Here is a 21,230-nt window from a genome sequence, read left to right as displayed (position 1 = left end):
CATTCAGAACACGGAATTATATGGTTTAGAGCCAGCAGCCGGCTCTGCCACAGCCGCTGTCAGCGCGAAATTCCCTGGAGTGGCAGTGATGCCATTTCTCCAGCAGATGGCCATGCGATGTCCCATCCTCTGCGTGAGGTGAGCGGCATGCAAAAAAGCTGGGAATTCGCCTTGAAACACAGGGAACGGGAGGAAAATACCTACCCCCCTCTCTGGGAAGCCCCTTCAGCTATTCGTGCTTCATCAAAGATACATTGAGTCAAAAGGACGCTTTTTTTTTTTTTTTTTTTTTTAATATTCCCTGAAATTATTTGGAGTGCTGTGTTTAAAAATACATAGGACAATAAATTATACATCTAGGCCAATATACTGGATGATAGACACCTAATGTTAAATTTCTGTATGCATTACCTGTTTTTCTGATACAACTGGAAGGGCTCATTGCTCAGGATTTTGTATTGCTGCTTTTTTGGTTTTGTTTGTGGTGCTTTGTTATGACAAATGGCCCCTCTAAGGTGGGTCTAGCTGTCTCATTTGAAATTTTTTTTTTGGTTTAAACTGAGCATGGCATATCTAATTTTTAAAAGGTCTCAAATGTGAGTCATTTGATGGCTATTTCTACCCTAAAGAGTATGTCTATTAGGTTTTTGGTCTGGTGCTCCCATCACACCTGCTGTTATCCAGCATCTACAATGGGAATCTCAGCTGTGGGAATAAGGGGCACATAAATGTAATCACCATATGATGTCTTGGAGTGATTCCTTTGGAAAAGACCTGAGCCCTGCTGGAAGAATGATGTAGGAGAAGCTGTATTGCTAGTGACTCCTCTGAATTTGTTTCACAAATGAAAAGCCTGAATTTCTAATGCTGCTTGCCAAGTACCTTTGCTGTGCCATGGTGAAATGTGATAAGCACACAATATGTGACTGTCTGTGGGTGAGGCTGGTGTGTGTGTGTGCATCACTGGCTCCAACCCTTGCTGCTGTCAGAGGCAGTGCCGTGCACTTGGGGCTTGCTCCATGGCTGGTTTGCTCTGACAGAGGTGCTGTGTGCTTGGTCTCACAGCCATTATGTTACCTGAACATTATTTACATGAAGAATTTTAAAGCATTAGTAAAACAAGCACACAGGGAGAAATATGTATCCTTGGAACTTTAGGAGTGAATAAAACTGTGAGGGTTTGGGTATTCTAGAATGTGGGGCAATTGATTTATTAGGGAGGATGAAAGATAAGGTGGGCAGTATGTATATATATATATATATAAATATAATGATAATGTGGCATCTTGTAGCAGCAACTGTGTCAGTGAATGCATTTAGAGCAATGGAAAGACCAGTAAAGAAAAGAATAAAAGGACATTGATCAGCTGGTCTTTATCACAGGCAAGTAACTGACTCCCTTGTCATAGATTGTATCACCACAACACCATCTAATAAATCCTGTATAATGAGTTGGGCTGACAGCAAGAATTTAGCTTCTGTCAAAAACCATGCCACAGAAAGATAAGAGAAGCTGTTGAAATTATAACCATTTGCAGATTTTGTGTTGCTCATCGGGTAATTTGAAAGGATTTTATCAAACTATCGATCCATATGATGATTTCATCTGAGTTCCTAGCCTAATTTTTACAGCACCCTTAATTTACAACTTAAACACCTTATATTGTCCTAATTGGATTCTATTTATCTTCAAATGTTATGTGAAACATAGAATTTCTTGACTGCACATTTTAATCCATTTCCCTGGAAACTCGCATTATGGCTAAACTGGATTTTAATATTTGAAGTGCAAAATAATGTCACCATACCCAAGTTATTCTGCTTGTACTGTACTAAAGACTGGAAATCACATTAGTGCCAGATAAGTGGCATTCCTTAGATATGCTCTTCCTGGAACATTGACTTCAAAATGTTTCACAAACTGAGCAAGTATATAAAAATTGGTATCATTTTACACTAGTAAACTTATTACCTAATTTGTGCATTTTTGTTTTTCAAAATAGAAAAATAACATCATTAAGCCTGATGGCTAGAGAATGTATGTTAGGAATATGGAAATCTCAGTTCTGTTCCCAGCTATCTGACCAGTTGATTACTTTTTGTGAGCGAAGGCACTTAACTTTCTGGACCTCAGTTTCCACAGCTATGACATTGAATTAATAATGTTAGTCCAGCTATCTGCAAATTACTTTCGGATCTTTTGGGCTGAAATGTAAAATAAAACAGATAATCTCATCTGAGAGAAACCAGAGAAAATACTGACAAAATTGCCACCTTTGTGAAGTTATTTTATACATATGCCACTCATAAATGTGAGATGACATTTGTTGGAACTTAGAATTTGATGATGTTTTGAAATTTTTGTTATTTTTTAGGTCTGCAAAAACGTAGTATCATCATTGCCTTTAGTAGTAAGATTTCCATGGTTGAAGATCTGTGTAATCTGTAAAAAAACCAAAACAAAAACAAACCGAAAAAACCCAACCCAAAAATCAATTTCAGCAAACCTGGTAAATTTTGTAATCATTAAAAATCCCTAATTAACTTTACAGCTGATAGTCTCTGTATTGTCTTTATACTGCTGTTTGATATTGTTCTAAAATATTCCTCTAAAATTTTTTGCCCATGGCATTTAAAAATTCTGTTCATTATACAGCAATTTTTGACATTTTAATATTAACATCAGCCCCTGCCATTCTTGAGAAGTCTTTTATAAAGACAGTCGCCATCTTGAGCAATGTGGTCCCACATTTCATGAAGCAGGTAAGAGTCACTGCAGATGATCAGGCTTTGGTACAACTGGTACAGAATAAAGAAAGAAAAAAAAATTGTTGTGCAATCATCCCAATTATCATGTTCTGTGGTTCGCTCGCATCCTTTGCTTTCCTTTTTCTCCCTTCTCTAGCTCAAGAACAGCAATCAGTTATACACAGCAACCAGGCTGAAAGCAGCAGAACTGTTGGTGAGAGGACACCAGGAGCTCTGCAGGACCCCAGTGGGCCAGGTCAGTTGATAAAATTGCTCTCACCTCTACCCAGTCACTGAGATCACTGCAAAAACAATTTGAGGAAAATCTCTGCCTACTGAAGGGACCTGAATGCAATGTCAATTTCTATCAGTCATGGTGCAGTGGTTTGCTCTTCTGATAAAGATGGGCAGAAGATACTGAATTTAAATGCACCAGCAGGTTAGAAATAACAGAGGGTTTTGTGCCTAAGTTAAAACCAAGGAAGTATTTGGTATAGAAATATTTAAACTATTATGTTATTGAATACAATAAATTAATTAGCAGAGAAAAAAAAGTTAAACCAAAAAAAAAAGCAAAAATCACCAGCACAAATACAGAAGTAGTACAGACCAGCATTGCACACACAAGAAAATGTAATGAAGTTGTTGACTAGCTGAATATGTGATTATTGCTATATTCTTACAAATATTGGTTCTTTATTCAAAATCAGTACAAAGATGTTTCAAACCTTAACAAGGGCGGCTCAGGCATCTTTTAAGCTACTATGTCTAGGATGATCAAATAACTAAGAAACAAAGCAAGAGTTTAAACATTTATACCAGAGAGGTTTGAGAGTATTTTTTATTGCCTTATGCACTTGCTCATTGTTGTGTTTACTTTATGTAATCTGGATATTATGTTTTCGGAATATAATGTCAGTGTTGTCTTGCAAGTATGTACAGAGAGATGAGACTTGTAAGAGCTGGTCAGTAACAAAAAAGATTAATTCAAATTCATATAGTGATCTATATTGAGAACCTGTATTAGATGAGTGCTTTGTGAAAAGTTTCTCCATGTTTTGGTCGCTAATTGCTGGAAGTTTTGTTTGGGAGATAGCCTGTGATGTTTGCCATTTTAGGAGGAGGCACCCCACTGTTGCCTACACGTGCTGTGACATGAATGGTGGCTGGTTTTTATGGGCATAAAGCCCCATTCCCCCAGTGTCTCAGGGTCAGGTCAGAGGTGGAATTTGGGGCTCCAAGGGTAGCCTGAGTCCTAGCTGATGACAGCTTTGGTCTTAGAGAAGTCCTGCAAGGTTTGCGATTTTTGGAGGCAGCACCTGACTTTGGCCACATGCACCTGGTCTCAATTGGTGGCCCCTTTCTACTTTTTGTGGTGAGGAGCCAAAAAAACAGCCATGATGTGAAGGAGTGCTTAAGGGAAGTATATTCCTTGAATGTTCTTACTACCTTCCTTCTCTTTTGAATTTGTTAATGTTTCTCTTATTTTTGTCTACACTGCCTTTTTGTATAACCACCATCTGTTCCACACTGTGGTGGTGTTGTCCCTCACCTATTGGCCTATGACCAGAAATATCCTCCTGAAGCAAATAAATAAGTCAGGTTATATTCTCAGGTCTGTGATTTGCAGTTTTAAATACCTTCTTGTGGGCTAAAATGCATGCTGAGAGAACAGGGTGTCATAATTAAGATTGCCACAGAGTTTTATGGAGATTTTACACATGCATGTGCTTATAAGCATGTATGTGCTTTATTTTAGATCTTACTAGACAGGAGGAAAAAGAGAAGGAAAGATTGAATCTGGCATGGAGATTTAGAGTGGTATTTTTGAAAGGGAGTTGGGCTGTTGTGCCTTGGTGATACTGTGTGAGCAACCAAGTCTTTCAGGGCTGGAGGGAGGGACATGTTTAGTAAAGCAGACAGGGCCTACTATGAAAAAGTGAGCTTGATCAATAGAGCACTGGGACATGCCACTGCTGTTAGTAGGAATTATCTCTGAGAAATAATTCTGAAATGGGACTCTCTAACCTCCATTTTAATTGCTTTTCCGTTATTTTTAAATCAAATTGCGTCAGTCTAGAAAGAGAGAGACACCTGTTGTGTCTGTCAACCCTGCAAACATGGCCTGGGGCCAGGCCTGACTGCTGTGGTCTGTCATTCCATCAGCACCTGCTATGGCTCTACAAGCCAAATTCTGCTTCCAGCTCCCACTTTGCAGCCATGCCACTTTCAGGCACAAAACCTCGCTTTCAGGTTCATGTAACTTCTCTTCCTCCCTCAGTGGGAACTGGTAGAAACCAAGCTAAAAAACCTTTGTCCTGCAGGTTAATTATCAGTTTGGGTGACTGTGCATGAGCTGCTGATCCCTTTCTCATAGTAACAATCAACCACAAGCAGAAGTGTCCAGACCTGTTTGTCTCTCACAAAGCTTTATTATGAAGACAGAGGTCTATTGTCGATTTCTGTTCCTGCCGGATGATTTATGACCGGAGATAGCTCAGGGACGCCACTTGCTCGGTTTCTCGGCTGTTTAGGTGGCCTGGAAAGGCCCAGGGTGGCCTTGGACAGCCCGGCGCTTCAAAGGACGAGGAGAGACTTATGATCTTTTCTCGGTCTCGGTGTTTATTAATTGTTTATCTAAAAGATTTTCTTTCAGCCCGACAGAGGTCTGCACAGCAAGTCAGCCATGGGCACACTGAGAGCCCCCAGGGCGGTCACTTATCTTTATACCCGAAGTTACGTGTACAATATTTATAATTTTTCCCCAATACCTTCTACCCTTATTAACCGGTGCACTTCTAGTAAAGACCAATCCCAAAGTGCCACCATCACCACAGAAGATGGAGGCCAAGAAGAAGAAGAAGAAGAACAGGGCACGCCCCAATTCCTCCATCTTACTTCTTTAGATCCCCCTGTAAAGAAATCCTAAACCCTGTGTTTTACACTCTAATTAACTTATCCCTTCACCATTCACTCCAGTGAAATCCTCCCAGTCCTCATACAGGTGTCATCTCCTGTGTAGGATCAAAGTCCAGCCACCAGACACTTCTGGCAACATTCCAGGACTCCCGAGCCCCCCAAGGGTGTTCTCGGCCACTCTGCACCTCCATCCTGAGGTGCTGAGATCCCACAGTCTATCAATGGCCTGTCTTTGCAGTGCCAGTGAGAAGAATGGCCAGAGTCTAAACGAGGCGGTCAAGTTGGAAACAATTTAGTACTTATCTAAGTAGATACCTTGGGCAGAGAACACAGCTGGAGATCCTGGCATCCTAACCTAAGAGAGTCTTACTCTCCAGGCTCTTACTGTGATGGCCTTTACAAGAGCCATGACTCTACAGGAGAGCATTCTCATGAGTGTTGGCCTGCTTCATCTGCATCTCTACCTCTCTTTGCATACCAGAATTTTAAAGAATACAAGTTATCAGAAGAATATGCCCTTTTGCATATAACTTTCTTGGGGGTTTTTGGAGCCTTTGAACCCCTGTACTAAGACAGGATTTCTGATTAGAACTGTTTGCTGCCATAAAATAGACACTGGTACTGTAATGAAAAGTGACAAAGGATCAGTAGGAATACTGTAAACTTACACTAACAAATATTTGTATGCAATGCTAAAGAATCTTATCCATAGCAGTTTATTAAGTCATAGTATAGTCCAGATAATTTGGGATAATATATCACATGCCAAACATAGGCATTTAGGCTGAATTCTTGACGGAGATTTTCTAGCTTTGCTTTCAAGAATTCAAACACCTGATTTTATCAGCATCTTCTGAAAATCCCAGAGTAAGTTTGAGACCTGTCATCTGTCAAACTCAGATGGCTGGCTGAAGTCATGTGGAATGCTAATTTTCAACATCAAGGCATCCTTCACCATTACCTATCTTAAAAGCATCCATCTAGGCCTTTTTATTCCTGAGGAGACTACAAGTATCAAAAGCAATTTGAGCAGATTTTAAAATAAACTTGACTTTGTAGGTTAAGCTTCTATTTTTAATTATAATTTTGGAATCATTATTCCACAGTAATTTATCTATTAGCTGTTTTTCTGTCTTGCTGCTGTGTTGAACAAGTCTTTATTTTGACCCTAACAATGGAAAGATAATGTATTCTATCAGACACAAGCCTTGCAAATTCATGAAGTTGTGTTATAAATGGTAAGTAAAAATGAATGCTTTTGTGATTGTGTTAGAGGAGATTGACTAAATGAGAGTTAACTGAATACCCTGTAGGGTGCTAGGTAGAGGAAGAATGGCATTATGTTGATTAAAATAAGGTAAGCATTCAGAATACTCTGGTAGAATCATAAATACTTTATAATGGATACATATGCTTCAGTAATTAGTAACTGCTGTGCTGCTGAATCTCACTAATACATGGTACATGACAAAAATCAAGATGATTCACTCAAAACAAAAATTTCAGAAAAATTTCACCCCACATTTAGCTAATATCTCTCACTCAATTAGACCTTCTTGTATTTATTCACTGAATGACGTTTAGCAATACTTATTTTGGGGTTTTTTCTCATTTTGTTTCCTTACCAAGCACTTTATCAAAAAATGAATGAGAAGATTAGCAGTCAGGAGATGAAACTGACTTTTCTGCAGAAGAAGGTTGACAGCATTGCTGCTGCGATGAATGATATGACCAAGATGCTTTCTTCTCTGGAAGGCAAAATCAATGAAGATAAGGGCAGAGACTTCCAGTCTTTTCTAAAAGGTAAGAAAAATAAATTAATGTAATCACTCACCCTGTTAGAAGTGCCAGGAAAAAAAAAAAAGCTAAAAATCTTCATAGACCGTTCTATTCTGTTACTCTAAACTTGTTGGGAGAACTCATTTTTAAAATTGCATTTCATAAGAGAGGAATTTGCTTATTGCAACATTCACTATGGTGTCTTTCATAGTGACAAAAATTTATATTCTTGGATGCTTCATCATCTACATGGTAGCTTAAGCTACTATCAAGGCATTTTCATTTGCTTAGAGCATCTGCAAATATCCTTATGTCTGTTTCTGTTTATCTGGCAGCTGCTAAAGGATGTACTATTTGTTTTGCTACCAAGGCTTACTAATATTCTTTAATACATAATTCACACACACAGGGCAAACTATAAGGAATTCTGTGGTGGCTGTGTTTATAATACAGCAAACATTCTGCTGAATAATTTGTCCCTGATTGTATTAGGCTATCTTTGATAAACATCTGTACTCATGTTCAGTATATGAGAAAGACACAGCACACAGCTAGAGATCAGATCCTCACCAGCAGAACTGTGCATCCATTTGTTGTAATCCTGTTGCAAGATCTGGTGTTACTCAGTTCAAAGTGCTGTTTAACAAGCAGATTCAGACAGAAACTTTCATTTCCTCAATGTGCAATATTTTTCTAATTTTTCAGGAATATTCCCCAAACCATATTTTGCACTTAAGAATCCAGAGACTTTTCTACTATTTAAAAATAGAACAGAGGTTCTGGAGTTCCTTACATTGAGATGAAACTGAACAAAACAATAAGGAGTTTTGTATCTCCCTCTGATTTATCAAGTTGGGTGCCATTTCTTGTATTTTCAGTCCTCTGTCTCCTGAGCTGCTCCTGCCATGTGCTAGATGGCTCTCTTGTATGCAAGTTCATTCCATCTCTTGATCGCTGACCTGCTTTCACCTTTCCACATATTGCTAGATGGCATTCTTGACCTTTGGGTGCACGTTTAATCTGTCTTTGAATGTTTTCCATTTCCCTTCTGCTTTCTCCTCATTTTTTTTTCTATTTCACTCGTTCTAGCTGTCATTTTCATGTTAGTCTAAGACGTGTTTTTCAGCATCCTGTGTTTCTGCTTCTGCACTTCCTCTCTCTATTTCAGGGTCTAAGTCTTAATTAAAATGTGCTGTCCAAAAACCCTCCTTCTTGTAAAATGCCCTTCAAGTCTTTATTGGTTTTACCTGTAACATTTTATACCTGCTCAGAAAAAAATCTCCAGCTGATATCCCTCTTTTTGATTTATCTTCTCAATCTATCTCTTAATCAAGGATATACAGCACCAATTAAAAAGATGCTATCAACTACATTCTTTGGCTCTAATTATGAGCATTCCAACACAGGTTATTCTTGGCTTCTACATAGGTGAACAGCAGGAATGAGGAAAGGAGGGGAGAAAGAAAAGGTTAGTGTGTATGGTGGCTTCTATGTGCAATGACAAATGGCAACTGCAGTTTCTGTCAAGAAATATCAGTCAGTTGTACTCAAATGCAGAAACAGCACTGGGAATTCCACCTTGTGAAAAACTACTCTTAGAAGCTCACCTGAAGTAAACCACAAGTTTCCCAGTACCACTGCCATCTGAAGCAACCTGCTTTTATTATGCTAGTCAGGCATTTTACTACTTCACCTACTTTTCCATTTTCTTCCTCTGGTGCCAGGTCTTTTTTTCACATCCATACATCCCCTTTCTTTCTTATCTCAGAAGTTCTAATGTTCTGCCCTTTGTATCAGGGTTTGTTCTAATGTTCAGCTTTGTATCAGGGTTTGTTAGGAGTGAGGTCTGATTCAGTGACCAAACAATTCAGTACAGTTTAAAAAATCTTTAATTCTTGGTTTCATCTATGACTTCAGTGACACAAACATGTCATCTGCTGATGGAGGGCAACACTCACTGGAGTAACTGATATGCTCCTCTGTTTTGTTAATGAAACCTTTTGTGCACTTTAAAAATTGCTTTCAGTATTCAGGAAGCTGCTCCCATTTGTTACTTAGGGAAAACAACTTTGTGCTCTTTTTAATTTAAAAAACTCTGCTTACTTCCTGCTATTATTTTCTTCTTCCTCTAATTCCATATTTAATATACATCCTTCCTCTTCATTATAAAAATGTACACTCCTTTCAAAATGAACTCAGTAATGGAGTGTTAATCACTTCCAAGTCAAAAATGTCATTTGCGGCTGCATATATAACCTCAATTCAGTCTCCTGTGTACATAAATTTATTTTGCACATTATTCTTCAAATAATTGAAACTGCAAAGAGAATATATGTTGACACAGAGTAATTACACCCTTTGGTTTTCAGCCAGGAAACTAAAATTAAAATTTATAGTCTCATAAAAAGTGCAAGAGATCTTTAACATTCACAGGTAGCTTGGACCTTTCTATTTCAAAATGAGCAACAGAGAAATTGAGTTACATCCATGAGTGCACACATGTGTTTGCAGCTCAAGCTTAACAATATACCCAATTGTCTCCAACTTTGGGTCAGGTCTTTGTGTGGGCTCCCACAGCCCCTGCTGCACTTTGTTTACAAGATACCCACCTGTCCTAGCCAGAAGGCAGAGTAGAGAGAAACCCAAAGCTTGTCTGGTTTAGCAGGCTCCACACTCCCCTGAGCAGGGGAACACCTGAAAACCAAAGCTGAGCTCCATACTACACTCACTATCCAAATGCATGGAGCTGGAATTGCTATTCCAGCAATTCCACTTGGAGAGTAAGGCTGGCACCTTCATGTCTGTCACAGAAAGAAAAGGTTGGTATAGACCCTCTGGAATGCCTCTCACAGATGAATAGTCTGTTATCAAGATCTGTTGCTGAGATGAACAAATTTAGTTGATTCCTTACAGAAGGTTTAGAGTAACCTTTGTTCTTTCCATAGCCATCAAATTTTTCTCCACAGCTCATTGTATCTCGTAGAGCGCAGAACACTTTTCAGCATCAGTAAGTAACCTGACCAAATGATCTCTTGGAATGTTTTTTCTATATTAGTTCATATCTTGGTTTTTCCTCTCAGCTGCCAGGACACCTTTATTCTGAGATAGTTCAGTGTGCACATACATGTGCATGTTCATTTACAGGCATCTCTCTAGTCATTGACTTGCTCTTTAGGTAGTTAAAAGGAAGATAATAAAGGTAATCTCAGTATTATCACTGCTGTTTATTATACTTTATGAAAAATTGCTGGGACATTTGGGACCTCAGGTGGCAATAATGGAGTTTAATTCTTAGGAAACTTCATGCTAGACTTCTGATGGGGCTCTTTCCTGGACCAGTAAACTTGGGTTTGATTTCCTGATGCTTTACTGCACTTGCTGAGAATGTGCCTTCAAGTAAGTTTTGAAGACCTGCCTCAGTGTTTTAAAGATGAAGAAATAAATTCTAGGCTGTAGAATTAATTGAGAATAAAAGGGAAGAAGGAAACAGATAATTTCTGCCTTTATCAATATAGTTTTAATCAGAGAACCTGTGGTCATTGAGGCATTATAGAGGTTGAAGAGTTTAATCATTATATTGCTATATAATATTATTATATTATTTGTCTGGCTGCAAATGTTCATAGGGCTTATGAAAATTGTGCAAAGAATGCTTCAGTGTTTCAGTTGGACAGACAAGCTACCTTTGAAGAATAAATTAATAAAATATCCTTCTGTTCTCACACCAGAGCAGAACTACTGGTCTAATTGATTGAAATATGTTATGCAGAACTGTTTTATGCCTGTCTTGACCTCTCTAGGGCTGAATGGGAAACACATTTTCATGTTGTTCACTGGGGCAGAATTCACACATTCACCTCTGCCAAGTGCTTTTCAGGATCAGAATTCCTAGGAGTTATTTAAGGAGTTGTAGTATGCAAGACTTGAAGTTTCTACCTTTAAAAGGCCTGCATCTTGCAGCAGTTGTCATGTTACTAAATTTAGCTATTCAGTAAGGCCATTCTTTTTTATTTTGCTTCTTTCTCACAACACTGTGTTGCATCATCACCTAGCACATACAATACAGTAGGAAGGTAACAATCCCTGCTTTCATTTCTTGACCATAATCTTGTAAAGCAGATTTATTTTGCCTTATTTCCCTAGTGGAGAAAGGACACATCATTTTTTTATGAGCAAGCCACAAAAGCACACAGATCACCTCCTTTCAATGCTCAGAAACAGCTTAGGTAAGAGGTTAAAGCTGGTACTACATGTAGAGTTTGAGTTTGTCCTTTCAAAATACTGGCAAAAGTCCCACTGATTTCAGTAGATACAGGGATGGATCCTCAAACACTGTAGTTGTATATAAACTGTAAGCATCCTCTACATTCTTCAGCTGTACATTTTACTCTATATGTGGGTAAACTGGGGCAGGGATGTGTGTTTCACCTCTGTGCAGCGCTCTGTTTGCTCACATTGTGGGGAAAACTTCTATGTTAGTAACACAGTTGATTTGGTTGTTTCCATATTTCTCCTTTCCCCCAAAGGTCTCAAATCCAGAAGTATCAATGACTTAATCAAAGACAGAGTTGGAGAACACTTTCAAGTATTTCAAGGTGAAATGCAAGAGAGCATGGCTCAGATTTTCAAGACTATGTCTAGCATGTCAGGTGACCTTGAAAAGACAAAAGAACTAGTCAAGCACCTGAATGAAACCCAAAATAAATTTGCTCAGGAGAAAGATAGTGGGCCAACAGAGCTTGACATTCTGGAGCTGAAGAGTCATATGGTGCAGATGAGAGAGGAAATGGCCCTCACTTGTGAGAAGCCTGTGAAAGCTTTACAAGAAAAGCAGAAGTCCTTGGAAGTGAACTTGGAGCACCAACAGTCAAGAAGTGTAATTTATTATCAATCTTTAAATAAGACCCTCTCTGAAATGAGAGATGCTCATGAACAACTGTTATCAGCTGAACAGTCTTCAAGACAAAATCTCCCCCCAGCAGATCAAGTCATGGAGTACAATGTCACGGAGTACATGATCACACTGCATGAGAAAGTAAAGAGACAAGGCATGATGGTGCTGGAGATTTATGATGACTTAAGAGTGCAAGATAGCAAGATCAGCAATCTCAGTGTTGCACTGGAAATTCAGAGAGACTCTGTTCTGGGGGTCTGTGATGACATGTTGTCAGAGAGCAGGACAGATTTCCAAGCACAGCTGGCAGCAGTCCGAGAGAGCGTGATTGTTCTAAACAAGAGTGTCTCTGATGTGTTCCTTCCATTGGGCAATAAGATGGACAGAATGAATGAGCAAATTAATGACTTGTGCTATGATATGGAGATCCTGCAACCCTTGATTGAACAAGGAGTACCTTTCAGTCTAACTTCAGAGTATGAGCAACAAATCCAAACTAAAGAATTGAAAGAGAAACTTGAAAACCTCACTGTTGTCATTAACGGAATGAATTCTGCAATGAAGGAACTTTCCAAAACTCAAGAAGGACTTAAAAATGAATCTCAGGCTTATCAGGAACTGTTTGAGAGTCGTGTTAATGAATGCTCCATGGAAATAGAGGATGGATTAAACAAGACCATGATAGTAGTAAATAGTGCTATCGACTCTATTCAAGATAATTATGTACTGAAAGACATGCTACATGCTCTAAGAAATGAGACTGAAGCTTGCTGTGGCAGAGCTGAGGAACTGGACAGGCTCCTGGCTTTTATTCCCCAGTTCCAACAGTTGAATGAATCCCTCCAGTCACTGCTTTATAACAAGAGAGACAAAATTTCTTCACAGGTAGCACTATCTCTTTCTGATCTTCCTGACAAGGAGTCTGACAGAAGTCTCCTCCACAATTTCAGTAGTGTTTTCCATATTTTAAATGATACCACCTCAAAAGTGGAAAAGCAGCAACAAGAGATGAGGCACCTGGAAGAAAAACTGGTTGATTCTATGGAGAGTTCAAAGGACCATGAGGTTCGCCTTCTGAATGTAGAGTCAAAAATTTCCAAGTTTTTGGCAAGCAACTGTGTCTCAGTAAAAAAAACCAAAGCTGCCTCAACAGAGAAAGAACAGGTGGTCTCCCTTCAGCTCCAGGCACTGAGTTCCAGGATCAAGGCCCTGGAAGCCAAGTCCATCCGTTTCTCAAACATCATTCCACTCGTGAACAAGACTGCTCATGAGGCCTGGGGTCTGTGCCAGGACACCAACAACAGCATCCAGAAAGTGAATGCAAGCCTACCTGTGCTAATTAAATTGGCTCAGCCAGATATCCCCCTGCTGCAGAGAGGCCTCAAGGACCTCGTTGAATCTGTGCTTGAAATAAAAGCAGGAGCTATTCTGACAAATTTAACCCAGCATGTTGACATATCCATGGTAAATGCAATGAACAACATCACCAAACTTCAGAAGCAGCCAAAACCAGTTATAAAGAAGCCCTCCCCAGCAAAAAAAGTGTCAGGAGATGCCACCATGAGCCTGGCAAGCCGAAGCCAGAGAAACACAGATAATGCAATCGATCCAGGTAATGCATTTTACTCTACTAAAAATCCAGGTATGTTTTATAAAGATTATGTAACCATTGTGATGAACAGAGGGGCAGAACTTGCCTAGGAGAAAATAAAAAGTCTAAAGACTGCTGTGAAGAGTGTTTCAGAGGATCCTGAGATTAGTGATTAGTCATTGCTTACAACAGAATTTATTTTACTTACGAGATTTTGCACTCAATTTAACTTTCCTTAATATGTTCTCATCTGATCAGTTTAAGATATATACACATGCACATGCACTCAGCTGAGAACCTGACCTTTGAAAAGTTACTGACAGTTTAGACAAAACCTAAAGAACCAGAATTTTATGCCTGCATCTCAATTAGCAATTTCAGTAGAAAAACATGGATGCAAGCTGGGAGAGAAATATGGAGTTGCATCCATACTTTGCAGTGTCAGCAGGTATCAAAAACCTGAAGCAAGTGAACAAAAATTACTGTAATGAGGCTTTTGCTGGCTCCTTCAGGACTTCTTTGAGAAGTGTAGTTACAGCAGTGTGCTCCTGAAAAAGCAGGAATCCAGCCAATCAGGTAAATTTGGCTCCAGGTGCAGCTCAGCTAAGCAGGAGCTGCCATTCTTAAAAAGGAAATTTTCAGTGTGATCTGCTTCTGAACTTAAATGCAAATGCCATCATGTGAAATGAGTTATGAATGAATTCACAGAAGTACAAACTCTTGAGTTGTGACTTCTGTAATCATACTTGAGTGAAAATCACAAGCACAAGATAATCTTTTATGGAAATATAACTTCTGGGACAATACAGAAAATGGATGAGTGACTCAGAATACTGAGATTATTCTAATTCACATTAAAATTAAGATTTCTTAATGACAAACTCATGTCCAGATATTCTTGAAGATCCAGACCTGAATGTTTTCTGTAACATGCTCCTAACTTAAGAACATTTCTAAACCAATACTTCGTCCCTATTGCAAGCAGATGTAGAGTAGTAGTAGAGTAGTACAGTAGTAGTAGTAGAGTAGTACATAGAGTAGTACATAGAGTAGTAAGAGCTATTACTCTTGTTCGTGACTAAGGCCAGGGCAATTTCCTTTTCCCTTTCCACGCTTTTTTCCTTCCTTCCATTCCACTTTAATTCTTCATCTCTTCCCATCTTAGGGACAGCATTTTTCAATGATCAGTGGAAAGGATCCTTTTCAAAGCCGTAATCCCATGAGTAGCTTGGTTGCTGATGAAAGTCATCCCCATTGAAGGATTTCAGTCCTTGGTTATCTTTTCAGTCAGAGAGAGCAGGCAATCACACTTAAAAATGCACAAAGTAATTTGTATATTTTGCTATTCAAATTTTCAATTCTTCCTCAAGTCCTTTTTGGTTAATATCTGTTATTGGCACTGCACAGGACGGAAATTCAAAATCTTTGTTTAAAATTGAAATGAAGAGAAAATGAGAGATGACTTTGACCCTTCCCACACCATGCACTTTGTTGGAAAGTATCACTAGTGCTACCTGCCTGGAGCATGGGAAGGTGCCCCCTGCTCTGGTTTTCATTCCATATTGATGAATTAAAGTCTTTCCCATTTATTGTTTATACTCAATTTTAACAAATAACTTGCTTGATAGCATTGGATATATGCTCACTTGCAGAAAGTGCAGTTCTTTGCAGATGTGGAGAAGCCTTATTTCTATATGAGGTTTCGACATAACAATGTTGATGCTGACTTTTCCATTGGTAATGAGATTTTGTACTTAACAAATTTCATGCCTAGCAAAGCCATACATTACATTTCTGTAAGTTAAAGAAGCAAGACCATTACCCTAATTAACAAATATCCATCTTCTGCCAGGGTGGAGTTTCCTTCTCCATGAAAGCTTTTTCTTGCAAGTTCTAGGACACCACCTAGAACTACTGGAGTCAATTTTTCCATAAGGAGACCATTAAATTGGTGAATATTTGTTTTGCTTCTAAAAAACCCTGGTAGATATTGAGAGAGCTTCATTGCTTGTTTGAGATTTGTTTGCACAGCATTGGCAGTCTATTTCCCAAAAGAGCTTCTGGCTGTCTGCCTTCCCAAAGAGTAGCAAAACTGAGCATTAACTGGCTCTTCTCATTACTACCATACCAAGTGTAATTAGCAGCTACATTTAATTCTCTGCTAGTAATAGTGACAATTTAAGCCTTTAATTTATAGTCTCTGTCTTTTACTCATCTACACTACTAAGCATTGTGAAGCATTAATCAACAGTAAAATATTTTAGTAGGAGATCTATTCCTAATCTGCACCCTCTGCTATCTTTACCCCACTGAGGTATTTCAGACAGAGTGTCTCAGGACACTCTTCAGCAAGAAAAGAGAAAATACTGGGCAGAGGAGCAGCCTCAGCCAGAAGTGACAGCAGAAAGATACTATTGCAGCATAGTTACATGGAGATTGTTGGCACGGTGGAGATGTGCAGAATTTGCCTCTTGCTCTGAAAATCCTAATTTGACCCAAATCCCCCACAACTTCTCTTATTCTAGCAAATGGAGGAGCATCCCAGTTGCTGTTAAGCAGTGTTTCACAGGGGTGATTAATTTATGTAGATTATGTCTGAATTTGAATTAACTCCAAGGTTAAGTTTGGGCAGAATCACCCCACAGCAGACTTCCTAAATGCTACTCTCAATCTCATTATCATTTCCTTCTAGTGATCTTTTTCCTGTTTCTTGGGTTTACTTCTTGATTATGTTAACTAGAGGCCAATTAGCAGAGAGACTGCTGTGTTCTTACAGGAAGCTTTTGTATTTTGGGACTATGATACAGTCAGAACAATCAGCTGTTTCCCTTCCTTTTCTGCTTTCCTTTGACACTTGGCAAATATGTGAATGCTTGGTAAATATCAGTGAAATATTGTGGGTGCTTAGTGAATGTGAGTGAAAAATAACTGGAATGAAGGATGTAGCAAACAATTATCTGAGAAGAAAACCATTATTTTCTCATGTCCAGTTGCCTGTGCTGTGACCCAGTCATGACAGTCCTAAACTGCTTTATTTCAGGCATTCCAGAATAGACATTATTTTCTGTGAAAAGAATGACTGCTGTGTTTATAAATCCATATGCTATATCAGAGCAAATTCAAGTGTCACTTTACAATGTGCCTCAGCCTTCTGTTCACTGAACTAAAACGTCACACAGAAACAGTTTGCCTTTATGCAGCAGTCTGTGAAATACCTGGTTGGGAAAATGAAGATAACACTGGAATGACTGAAATATCTGTGTGAAATCCAGGTCAGCATTTTCCTGGCAATAGCTCGGTACTTGTATGCAAGACTTTGTCAGTTCTGACCTACCAACCTAGATTTACCATAACAGGACTCTGTGGAGTTCTCTTTCCAGAGTTCTGTTGGAAATTCCTGGCAAAGAAAAGGAATGTTTTCTAAAATATCTGGCTTTTACTTGACCAAACCAAGAGAAAGCAAAAAGGTGGTTTGGGAATGCTTTGTGGTCAGAATTTTTCATAGCAATATTTATTTTTTTCATGTGACCTGAATTTTCTCCCCCCAAAACACTGCTAGGAAAACGCATTATTCAATTACACTCAGTGATGACTGTCTCAGAGCTCAGCAGCACAGGCCTGACAGATTTCTCTGTATGGGCTGAGTTTAATCTGGCCAGCTCATCCCTAATTGGCAACAGAGGCAAGGACATCGTCAGTGAGGGTGCTCTGCAAAGCCACCTGTTTGGTATCATTTTTCTTGCTTGCAGTCCAAAACTTCTGCAACCACCTTGATAGGTACACTGGAATTAGGGACTTATGGACAAGTAATGGAAATGTCTGGGACAGCATTTGGGACCTTGCATCACCAGGAGCCTGGCTCTCCTGCAATGTTTGTCACGTGCCTGGATGAAAAATATCCTAGACAAGACAGTCCCACCTGTACACCAGCAGAACCAAATCTCTTCTGGTACACCCAAGGAGAAGATGGCTCAGTCCAGAAAGAGCAGCCTGATCTAGCTCCTTTGGAGGTTCTTTTTCCTTTCTGCCTGTGCCTGAGCCTCTGAGACCCGCAGAGCTCAGAATTTACAGGTGACCTTGAATATCTTGGAGGATAGCTGCAGGAATGCGGTGCTCAGGTGGAAAGGGAGGCTGGACAGGAACTGAAGTTGGCCTTCTCAAAGAACTTCAGCAGAAATTGTGAATTGGCAAAGAGCCTTTCCAAAATGCTGCATTCTTGGGGAGTGTCCCTGCTGTGGCATTACAGCTGAGGCTGTTGGGTTTGCTCCTCTCTTTGCCAGGGCAGCTTTCAGCGTGTGCCAGCTCCCCGTGCCAGAACGGAGGAACCTGCGTCCATGACAGACAGAGCTTTGTCTGCGCCTGTCGCCACCCCTTTGGAGGAGTCAACTGCAGTGTGAAGCTGGTGAAGGACAATTCCCTGAGTGTCGGCAAGTACAGAATTTAGCAGGGCAATCCAGGATCAGTGCAGGCCTCTGCCCCAGGGCCTAATTACAGAGCATTTGCTGGTCAGAGGCCTCACGTTTCGCTTTAATGAGTGACATCTCAAGCAGCAGAGCCCTGTGTTTTGGTGCTGGAGACATCAATCCCCACGGGTGACTGGTGATCTCTTTTCTTAATATGACCAGATGATGGGATTAAATTGGTTTGGGACCTGTGATAATAGCTGGAAAGCTCCCTGATGAAATGTGCAGAGTGGGAGGGTGTGCAGTAGATGCATTTGAAGACGATGTCATGGATTTTGAAGGGGGAGGTAAAATAACATCACTGGGAAATACTGTCTTCAATGCAGCCATAAATGTTCTATAAATACCAAGAGCTACCAGAAGGTGTGGGGCTGTGCCCTCAAGGAATCACTTTAGGCCTGCCTCTGGCTTTCATCAGCAAAGGATGCAACCCTTGAAAGATTCCAAAAGAAAAAAAAAAGTGAAAATTATGCTTATTCAGTATAATAAATACAATAAATAATTTACACCCAGGCCACGCAAAATGGGAATTTTATGCATCTTTCAGCAGTCATTTGGCTGATTTTTACTCATGACAGCATATGAATAGAGAATGAAATAATTTGTACAGGAGCAGGGAACAATATTGTTCAGGCTCAGCTTGAAGAGAAACCCATATACTTTTATTCCCTCATTTAACATCATGAATGCTAAACCTCCTTGCTGTTTGTCTAAGAGTTGTGCTGAAGTTCTTGGCTTCAGCTCACTCACATGAGCAATGAAAGAGATCCTGGAGTGGGAAAACTAGGAGGGGGTGTAAGGTGGAACGAAAGCTCCCTTAGTGATAACCTAGTATAGACAAGCATCAAGTTCCCTTGCTGTTGCTAAATTTTTCTCTGGTGGATACATCTAGCACTAATTGTGAAGAAAATTACTGTTTATGTAATATAAAAAGATGTGTTTATGCAGGAATACTGTGTTTCAGTTGCTCAAGTTCAGTCATCCCCAGGATGATGTGACATCAGAAAATCTGCATTTGGTCTTCTGGCTGGTCCAAGTCGCCTTTCTACAATGTAGCATCACTTAAAATTTTTCTTTATTCCTTTCCAGATTTTTCAAAAGGATCATACAGATATGCACCTATGGTGGCTTTTTTTGCTTCTCATACATTTGGAATGACAGCTCCAGGACCCATCAGATTCAACAATCTGGACGTCAACTACGGCGCCTCGTTTGCCCCAGCAACTGGGAAGTTCCATGTTCCATACCTGGGGGTCTATGTTTTTGAATATACCATTGAGTCCTTCAGCCCACGTGCCTCTGGCTATCTGGTCATTGATGGGATAGACAAGCTTGCCTTTCAGGCTGAAAATATCAATAACAGCAAGTACACTGACAGAGTCATTACTGGAAATGCTTTATTGGAGTTAAATTACGGTCAGGAAGTCTGGCTCAGGCTGGCAGCTGGCTCCATACCAGCCAAGTACCCCCCTGTCACTACATTCAGTGGTTACTTGTTGTATCGTACCTAATCAGCCCTAAGAGTGAGCTGTTAGTCAGATGAAGCAGCCTGCAGGTGAATTTAGCTTTGCATTTAAATTCTTTGCTTCTTTAAGGGCACTAAGCTTCCCAATGGAATGGCTGATCCTCCAAGATGTTCTTTGGTTGTAGCCATCTGCCCATCCCCAAGGAGTCCACAGGCTGGAAATGGGGAAAACAAAGCATCTTCCTCATATCAATATGACTGGGGAGCACAAATCTGATGCTGTTCTGCTGTAACATTGCATAGACATGCTTACACGAGATTGCTGAGGATCTCTTCTCAAGAGAAAGCTCAGTTTGATCATTCCTTTACACCCTGACTGTAAATCAAAAGTGATGGATAGATGTTGATGACTCAGAGGCTGGATTACTACTTAGCTCATTGTATCAATTGATAATTGTGTCTATATATTCTGTTTGGAAAAAATATATTTCTTTTTCATTTTGCCTACCATTATTCACTGCATACTTTGATACGGCAGTATTCAATTGATTCATGATTTTTTTTAATGTAACCACTATGATGATAAACTAGGTTTTTTCAATCTGGCAGCAAAAAACCCCAAGTGGAATACACTCAGATTAGAAATACAGTATATTTAGCATTTGAATTAGTCAGAGGATAAGCACCATAATGGATTTGGTGGATTCTCTCTGCTGCTTGAAATATTTAAACCACAGCTGGATTTTGCTTGGGTGAGATGTTTTAAGCAAACATTGTTATATTGGCTTCACACAGATTTTAGCATTTGACCTATAAAGTATGCAAGATTAAATTATATAACCCAAGTATTTTCTGAATTTGAATTCTATAAATCAATGATATCGTTTGTTTCTGCAGTATATTCACTAACTACTGGGACAAGATGAACTTGACTTCAGTCTGTATGTGGTTTTTCAAGCACCAATCCAATAAAGGAATATTTTTACTTGGTGCCTGACTGCCTGAAAAAACAAACCCTGAGGTTTTTATTCTTATTCTTTGCAAAGTCCCAAGCTGCTGCAGTTTCTTGATGTCCTATCCCCTGGTGTGACTGGCCAGGTTTGGTTTTGGTTATTGCCTTTGTTAATGGTATTTGACCAGGTTTTTCTGTGTCTCTGTGTTTCTCTCACTTCCTTTTCTTAAAAGCTGGAAAAGTCTAACTATGATCTATGCCAGTCTATTGAAGCACAGAATATTTTGGTGCTCACTGAATTACTTTGTTTTCCACCTTCAGGAACTTCTCTTGAAAACACATGGGCACCATCAACTCTCTTCTTAGTGTTACTCAATGTCCCTTACAAGATCTTGAGATGAATGTCCATGAAATTACTG

At 39.6% G+C, this 21,230-nt stretch overlaps 1 protein-coding gene across 1 annotated transcript in view; it reads left to right on the top strand.

Moving 5' to 3' along the window:
* Nucleotides 1–19,905, top strand: part of MMRN1 (multimerin 1) — a 37,904-nt gene extending 17,999 nt beyond the window's left edge. The window contains exons 4-8 of the mRNA XM_058024964.1: nucleotides 2,906–3,004; nucleotides 7,297–7,470; nucleotides 11,973–13,952; nucleotides 18,212–18,358; nucleotides 19,484–19,905. Of these exons, the coding sequence (XP_057880947.1) occupies nucleotides 2,906–3,004; nucleotides 7,297–7,470; nucleotides 11,973–13,952; nucleotides 18,212–18,358; nucleotides 19,484–19,905 (2,822 nt within the window). The remainder of the gene's footprint in view (nucleotides 1–2,905; nucleotides 3,005–7,296; nucleotides 7,471–11,972; nucleotides 13,953–18,211; nucleotides 18,359–19,483) is intronic.
* The last annotated feature ends 1,325 nt before the right edge of the window (nucleotides 19,906–21,230 follow it).

The sequence above is a fragment of the Melospiza georgiana genome, chromosome 5 (assembly GCF_028018845.1).
Source record: "Melospiza georgiana isolate bMelGeo1 chromosome 5, bMelGeo1.pri, whole genome shotgun sequence".
Lineage (NCBI taxonomy): Eukaryota > Metazoa > Chordata > Aves > Passeriformes > Passerellidae > Melospiza > Melospiza georgiana.
The sequence above is the reverse complement of the archived record's forward strand: the minus strand, read 5'-3'. Positions and strand labels throughout refer to the sequence as shown.